We start from the raw sequence: 8,514 nt of genomic DNA on the forward strand, positions 1-8,514 counted from the left end.
TCTCTCTCTCTCTCTCTCTCTCTCTCTCTCTCTCACACACACACACACACACACACACACACACACACACACACACACACAGAGCTATAATTGGAGGGTGAGGGGAGTGAGCTTGGTTTGGAAGCCCTAATACGAATAGCACCTTAGGCAGGGCTCCCCCAAGTTCAGAAGGAGTTAAGGCTTAATGAAGAGGGAGGGAAGGACAGAGACTAAGAGCAGAGGAAGCAGGGGTCAACAGGATATTCAAAGCCGGCCACTCCCTGGCCCCTTCTGCTTCCGCTCTCCCTCCTCTACCCCCTCCAACAGCAGTCAGAGCCCCTCCCCCACCCAAACAATCCCCTGGCTAAGGTGGGGTCCAAGGCAGCACACAGGAAGAATCAGATGTTGGGGCAAGACAAGAGAGCACGCCCTGAGATAGAAGGGGGGGACGGACCTCCTGGAGACAGAAGAGCCCCCACAGCTCCTAAAGCCCATCACTCTGGATGCCCAAGTCTGTGGGGAAGACAAAAGGGGTCTGTTCCCATCAATGCTCTGTCTGTCTGTCTAAAGACTACGTCCGGGTTACTACCCCCTCCGCTGTTATTCAGCTCCAAGAGGGCAGCCAGGAGGGGGTGACCTAGCCAGCAGGGGCAGTCCACCCAAGCAAAAGCTCTGTGCCTGGCTCTCTGCCCACCACCCCAGACAGAACATGGCTACTTGGGTGAGAGTTGGCTGTGCCCAGATCCTGGGCTGCTGGGGATACAAGATGACAGATAACTATAGCAGAGACCAATCCCAGATTCCCAGAGGGCCCTCCGGCATCCTCCTTTGTCCCCTCCATTTCTACGGAGGCAAAGATGGGTGGGAATCCACTTCCCTCCCATCTAGTTCTGTCCATACACCACTGACGCCACCGAGCGCATGGAGAGATGGCCAGGGTTCCCGTGCCTAAGCTCCTGTGGCTATAGAGTCAGGCGGAGAGGTAGGACACTTGGGGACACTGGAGCCTGGCTGCATACTACCACCCTCGTTACCTGCAAACACACCGGGGAACTATGCCAACAGCCTTGGCAGGACTTCTCCTGGCTCCTGCTTGGGCCTGGACATCAGCCTAGCCAACCAGCATGGCTGTAACCCATGTCCCCTTCCCTAACCAGAGACTATCCTGAAGAAGGACTTTTCTGTCTACAACCCCGTGAGGTGTGGGCTGACCTGCAGCAATGTGCTCCTCATACCTACACAGAATGCCCTGCCCTGCCTTCTCACCCCACTTCCTTCTCGGGAGGCCTGACAAGCAAATCAAACAGGCAGGGAGGCCTGAGAACAGCTGCTGGGGGGCGGGGTTGGGGGGCCTGGGTGAGGCCAGGAGGCAAAGGGGCGAGTGACAAAGGAACCCTTTGTCGTGCTAACTTTTTCCAAGACGTAAAAGCAGTAACAATAGACAATCCAGACTTAGGGGGGCATCAAGGACAAGCGGGGAGCCTGGCCTCCAATCCTGGTCAGCATTCCAACAAGCACAGGAAGAAGGCATTGACCTGCCTCCCCGCCCCCCCAACCTCCAGACTGAGCCAAATTGGAGGGAAAGGAGGACTGAAGGAGATCTGGGGTTCAGGGCTGAGGGAGGGCACGAGGCATGGCAGGTATGGCACTGAGGGAGGGGAGAACCAGGATGAAGAGCAAAAAAAGGCCAAGGACAGACCAGAGGGGCAAAGGCTCGGAGAAACCTAGAGTTAAGGCAAAGTCCAGAGATTGAAGAGCTGGGCTTTTTTAAATCATTTTCGGTGAGATAGTGGGCATAGCCCTAGGAGGGGGTCAGGGCTGTGTGAGGCCTCTTTTCAAGTCACCCCAGTCAGCTGGCTGGGGGGCTACCTCTGAGGCTCTAGCTTTGTCTGCACCCCACTTCACCTGTCACCCAGGTAACTCAACCTCTGAGGTTTTAACTCAAATCCTCAAGGCAGGGTCCCCCACCTCTCCAGACCTTCAGTCTGCAGCCTAGGGAGGCTAGTGTCAACACCAAGCCAGAAGTGTGTAGGTCTTCTCAGCCTCTGCTAAGACAAAGTTACAGTGTAGCGTGAGCAGGTGTGTGCGTTGGGGGGGGAGTACCCTGGCCTGGCCCCACCCATCAGCCACCCTCCCTTGAGGCCCCAGCCCACAAATCTCTCCACTTCCTGCAGCAAGGCTGGGGCTGGAGAAGGACCAGACCTCAGCTCAAAGTTCCAGCGAGCAGCCAAGGGCTGGAAACGGCCCAGGAAGCCCGGCGTCCCCTCTCACCGCCGCTGCCAGGGCGCCCCTCCCCCGCTCCCCTCCTGGGCGGGCGTACACAAGGCACAGGTCCCCACGCCCCAAAGCCGTTCGCAGGCTCGAGCAAGGGGCCAGTTTCCTGAAGGAGATCAGCAGGAAATCAGCTGGGCCCCTGGCCAGCGGCTCCCCTCCCAATCCAGCTGGCGCCCTTTGCAGCTCCCTTTATAGCCCCTAGGGAAAGATGGGGAGGGGGCGCGGAGCCCTCCGTATTGCCTTTTCTCCTCATGGGGAGAGGGCGAGGGCAGTTCTGGGTGCAGCATCGCCAGAAAGCTCAACGAAAGGCCGGAACTTAACCATCGGTCATGATAAGCATCCCCCCCCCCCACTACGGGCATCCACGTGCTTCACATTCTTGGACGTCTGGAAGCGGGTGGAGGCGTGAGCTGCAGAGACTGGTGGGGGACAGATGGGGAGCCACATCCTGTGCACCCCTTGTCCTCTAGTGTACTGAAATGGGGGCTGTGGGAGGGAAGCAGAGTCCCCAAGGCCTTGCCATACCCAGCAGGTCTCCACCCACAGCCAACCTGCTCTCTTCCCTCAGCTGGTACAGGCCAGGCGGTAGGATTCTCCAAGACATCTAGAGGTGACTCCGGGCACTAGTCTCCATACACCAAAAAGGCTCTTTTCAAGGTGGTGACACAGGTCCAGTGGTCACCAGGACTGCAGCTCACCAAGTACCCCAGAACAGCCTCCATGAGGGGAGAAGGCTGAACATAGACAATACTGTCCTACTCAGACCACCACCGTTTCCCCACAGCAGGTTCTGTGTGCAGACAGGTCTCCACTTCCCCAAGTTCAGTGGTTGGAGAAAGGAGGGTGGGGAGGCTCCCTGAATGGACTGTCTCTCTACTAGCTTCCTCCCTCAAGTTCCGGGCCAAGAAGAGCTCGGCTGTCCAAGAGAGAGGACTTGGGGAAGAGACCCCAGGGGCTGAGGTCCCACCTTCCCCCAGTGCAATGGAGAAGGCAGTCAGAGAGGAGAGCCTGGGGCTCAGCCCAATTAACCCGACCCCAGGGGTGACTCCTTACAGATAAGGGGGATGCTATTTCCCACCTCTTTTTCCCAAAGTCAGTGATCACCCACCCCTCCTGGTCTAAAACCTAACAGCTGATCTGCCTTGGAGGCAAAGGTCAGGGGAGGTGGAAAGGCCCAAGGAGGTGTCTCCGAAAGGGCGGGGGTGGGCTGCCCTTCTCCTCGGGTCTCCCTTCCGCTGCAAGAAGGGTTGTGGGTGGGCAAATCCTTTTCTACTCCAGCCTTCCCCAATATGCTAGGCCAGTGGTTCTCACCCTCCCTAACTCACAACCCTTTAATACAATTCCTTGTGCTAACCCCCACCCAACCATAAAAGTTATTTTCGCTGCTACTTCGTAATTGTAATTTTGCAACTGTTATGAATCGTAATGTAAATGATATCTGATATGTGATCCCCGTGAAAGGGCCCTTCAACACCCCCCCTCCAAGGGGTCACGACCCACGGGTTGAGAAGACCTGTGGTAGTCCTTAAGAGACCCAATCTTTCGTTGCTCCCTGGTAGGCAGAAAGGCAGAAAGGCGGCAGCAGGTATGGGAAGGTGGGGGAGCCTCCTGGGAAGAGCCGATCCCACAGCAGAGTGGGACATGAAACCTGAGCCACCTAACAACACCTTAGCACTAGCTCCCCACCGTCTAAAACACACTACCTCAAAGCCGGGCATAAACATGCCCAGGTGTGCACCCTGGGGCATGCGCACAGGTCCTGGGTGGGAAAAGAACCTCCCTTTACAGCAGAGCCTGAACCCAATTGAACCAAACTGGCGAGGGTGCTCAGCTGCCAGGACATCAAGGTTCGCAGCGGTCATCCCTCTTAACAACACAAAGCCTGGCCCTATTTCCCTAGACAGGGTAACAAAAGGACCCAAGAGTAGTGGAGACACATTCTCACTGCCAGAGAACCCCTCCACCCCGCCCTTAAAAACCGAGTATTTCCTAGAGAACAACCGGGATGAAAATTAAAGAGGATTCTTCACTCCAGCTTCTTTTCCCGTTCCCAGCATGAAAGTGCGCCCGCCAGCCAGGTGCCTAGTGCCAGACCTTCCCCCCAAGATGGACTAGTTGCCTCTCAAATTGTAAGGGGTAGCCAGGACAGCAACTATCTGGTGAAGTTCCTTTCTGCCACACCCCACTATCAACACCAAGGACAGGGAGCAGTCAGTCCCCTACCACCGGCCACAGCGAGTCAAGAGCAGGGGCTGGGGGCATCAGTTGCAGCGCACGGGAGAGACGTCTCCCTAGGCTTTGACAGGGGTGGGATCTGGGGAGGTGGCCCCTCCTCTTCAGAACAGACAAGCCCACAGCCAGGACCTTTACCCCACCCTCCAGCAGGCTGTGGAACTATGGGTTCCTAACCAAGAAGATGTAAATGGGGGGCCAGAGGCTGGAATTTCATGTCTCCGGGAGAAGGAATACTCAAAGTTACTGAGCCCTACACCATGGTAGCGCGCCAGGGTCACTGGGTGGAGGGCAACTGTCCAGCTAGGACAGCCGAGTTACAACGAGACAGACGGAAAGAAAGTGAGGGGTAGAGAGGTCCCCACCGCCACCCCCACCCCAGCTCCTACAGCAGCACTGTGGAGGCCGGTACGTACAGTGGTTTGAGCCATTCCAAAGCGGAGTCCGGAGCGGGGTGGAGTAGGGACCCGGGGCAGGGAGCCCCTTCTCCGGGAGCAAACAGGCCCGGTTCTGGTTATAGAAGTCCACCACTAGGAAGGGGTTAGGGGCGGGGGTGAGCCCCCCGACTTCCACACTCTCGTACATCTTGCCCCACGAAGGCCGGAGGTCCAGGAGGGGAAGTCCTGCACGCGGCTCCCCTCACTCAGCCGGAGGCGCCATCCCCGCCAAGCGGCTGGGGGGCAAAGGGACAAGTCCCCTCGCCCCAACGGGCGGCCCCGCGGTGGGGCGCCCTGCCCAGAACTGCCCTCGCCTAAGTCCGCAGGTCGCTTCGCCGGTCCCAGGTGAAAAGCGGGAAGTTGCGCGGGTTGGGAGGAGGTCCCTCGGCGCTCGTTTGCAGGGAACGCCCGGCGGCCCGAGAACTGGAGGCTCCGGTGTCCCAGGCAGAGTCCAGCGGTTCCCCAAGTCCGCTGGCCTGGGGCGGGATCGGGGCGGAGACGGGGGTCACCGAGCACTTCCTTCTGCTGGCCAGAGCTCCCGGGCTTCTCCGCGGCTGAGATTCCGGGTACGGGTGGGGGAACCCCGTGCGGCCCCGCCTCCGCCGGCCCGGCGGCGGGCCGCTCGCTGAGTCTCCGGTGTGCACGCCGCCGCCCCCCCCCAGCCCGCGCGCCCCCTCTCTGGGATCCCAGCCCCTCGCCCCGCCCTGGCCAGGCGCCGCCCCTGGCTTAACCCTTTCCTGGCCGGTCGGGCTGCAAAGAACGAGATGAAGCGTGAGCGAGAAGGCAGCATGTGGACCGCGAGTGGGAGAGCCTCAAAGTGGAAGCAGAGGCGGGAAATGCGCGGAGCACAGGGCTAGGCTGGGTATGCAGAGCGGTGTGCACCAGGAGGCAAGACGGAAGAGTGGAGGGAATCCTCCCCATCCCAGTTCCGGCTCTCAGCCTCCCTAGTACTTTTGGTCGATCCCGGGCCCGGAGATGTTGAGGCGGGGAGGTGGGGTGGTCCCGGTGTCCTCCCCCTAAAAACACACCCCTCACCCAGCCCCGGCTTCATTTGCCTAATGCAATGCGGCTGAACTCTCGCTGAACTCGCCTGGCGGCGCCTCACCTCCTGGTGACCCACCCACCGCGGCCCGTGACATCACCCGCTCGCCAACCCGCCCTCGAGGCTCGCCCACCGGCCCCTTTCTCGGCTCGGTCCGGCCCCAACCTCCGAACATGCGGGCAATGGGCACAGAGCCCAGATGCAGGTAGCACAGCATTAGAACCACCAATGCGGCATGCTGGGTGTCCCGGGTATGACATTGTGCAGCTTGGGCGCTGTGTCGGAATGAGACACCCAGCTTGTGTCACTGTCTGTGACATCATGTGAGACTCCGGCTGCCGGCTCGCCCGCCGGAATCCGACGCGGCAGATTCTGAGCTGTTAGCACAAACACTAGCGGGGAGCTCTCCTCCTACACTCTGCGTGCTTCCGGCGAGCAAAGCTCCGCCCAGGGTGTCTCCCAGCCCGGGAACTGGGATGGGCCAGCCCAGGACAGATAAAAGGAGAGACTGGTTCCTTCCAGCTGCCCACTTCCTTCCTAGGAGGTCTGTTTCTGTGGAAGAACCGCCAAGGTTAGGTAGGTCCCTAGAAAGAAGGGATACCCAGGGAAAACTAGGGTATCCTCTGATCCTGCTCTCTTAAAAGAAGGGATAAAAATACACAGATTAATCTAGAAGCCAGGTTTTGTCCACACGTGATGCCCAGAGGTCCTCATGCTTGCACACAGCAAGGACTTTAACAAATGATCTATCTTCCAGCTCAAAGCCAGGTTCTTCAGGTATGCTGCCATTTAATGCTTACAACGCCAAGGAAACATACAGACAGGTATGGAGGTACAAGCTACAGACACAAGAAGGAGGGTCACAGATTCAAGGCCAGCCTGGGCTACCTACAGAGTGGATCAACATCCTGCGAAACCACACAGTGAAATGGTATCTCAAATTTTTAAAGAGTTAAAAAAAAAAAAATAAAAGAGCTCAGCTGGCCGTGTAGCCAAGCTGATAAAGGCACATTTGCATACATGCTATAATCACAACACTGGGCAGGTAGAAGCAAGAGCAGCTATAACCCCAACCCACAACCCTAACAGTAATCCTGGCACTTGGGAGGCAGAGGCAGGCAGATTTCTGAGTCTGAGGAGTTCCAGGAGAGTCAGAGCTACACAGTGAGACCCTGTCTCTTAAAAGACGTTCTAGGGTCATCTTTGGTTACTTGTAGCAAGTTTGAGGCCAGCCTTAGATACATGAGACCCTGTCAGATATAAAGAACACTGGAGGGGTAGCTCAGTGACAGCATGTTTGCCTGACATGCCCCAAGCCCTGGGTTCAATCCCTAATCCTAACTGTGGGAAGTGGGGAGACTTTATGAATGGAGGTCTCAGCCAAAGAAGGTTGGTCCTCCAACACAAAAGGAAAGAGGGAACTATGCCACTAAAGCTCATGCCCCTACCAAACCAGGCCAACTCAAAATAAACTATATTTTCTGAGCGCCTTGTATATGACTGTCCTGGTGACTTTATGAAATGACAGAAAATAGGCAAGAAATTACATCATCCCACATGTTTATATATCCACACTGCAAACCGATAAATGCTATTGTGACACATAGTGTGTTCTGAGGGGCAATTAAGTTCAAGGGTCAGGGAAGAACTCGAGGCAGAGACCTAAAGAAGGCTGAAGTCCAGAGTGGAGCAAAGAGGGCAAGTGAGGGTGGTGGCTGTGCCAAGGCCACAGATACTGGTGAGTTCATACTATCCTCTGAGAAAAGGACCCGAAAGGATGGCTGACAAAATCCCAGAGGAGAGGGTACACAGAACCAAGCCGAAGAGTAGACCAAGGCCAGCTCAGACCAGATGGGCTGGTAAGCCTAAGGCTTGCAAGGGAGGCCCTAGGAAGGCTCTAAGGAAATGAGAGGCAAGAGTCCACTGCAGTGTAAAAAGACCTTTCCAGGTTATGAAGACTGAGTTACAAGACAGCAAGAGTGTACAGTTAGAGGTCAGCCATGGTGGTGAAGGCCTTTGATCTCAGCACTCTGGAGGGAAAGGCCGGTGGATCTCTGAGTTCAAGGCCAGCCTTGTCTACAGACCCAGGACAGCCAGGACTACACAGAAAACCCAAACAAGATTTAAAAAACAAAAACAAAAAGAATATGTAGTTAGAAGTCACTATGGTAACCCAGAAAGCAGACAAGGTTGGTTTAGCCTAAGCAGCAGTGGTAATAGAGGATGGTGGGCTCACAGATAGCTTCAAATATGATCCCATTTACTGTGTGTGTATGTATACTACAGTGTGTGTATGGGTGTGCTGTGTGTGTGTACTACAGTGTGTGTATGGGTGTGCTGTGTGTGTTTGTGTAGGTATACTAGAGTGTGTGTATGGGTGTGCTGTGTGTATACTACAGTGTGTGTATGGATGTGCTGTGTGTGTTTATTACAGTGTGTGTATGGGTGTACTGTGTGTGTATGGGTATACTATGTGTGTATGTATACTACAGTGTGTGTATATGGGTGTGCTGTGTGTGTATGTATACTACAGTGTGTGTATGGGTGTGC

General features: G+C 56.2%; 1 protein-coding gene across 4 annotated transcripts in view; it reads right to left on the reverse strand.

The window, feature by feature from the left end:
• The window catches only part of Rara (retinoic acid receptor alpha), a 47,668-nt gene that overhangs the window by 8,949 nt on the left and 30,205 nt on the right, over positions 1 to 8,514 (reverse strand). Inside the window, exon 1 of one of the 4 annotated variants that reach the window (XM_005368258.2) lies at positions 4,902 to 5,535. The exons of the other annotated variants lie outside the window; for them this stretch is intronic. Coding sequence (XP_005368315.1) covers positions 4,902 to 5,070 — 169 coding nt within the window. The 5' untranslated portion in view covers positions 5,071 to 5,535. Of the gene's footprint in view, positions 1 to 4,901; positions 5,536 to 8,514 lie in introns of those variants that run through there. 4 annotated transcript variants of the gene reach the window in all.

This window comes from Microtus ochrogaster, unplaced genomic scaffold, assembly GCF_000317375.1.
Source record: "Microtus ochrogaster isolate Prairie Vole_2 unplaced genomic scaffold, MicOch1.0 UNK31, whole genome shotgun sequence".
NCBI classification, from domain to species: Eukaryota; Metazoa; Chordata; class Mammalia; order Rodentia; family Cricetidae; genus Microtus; species Microtus ochrogaster.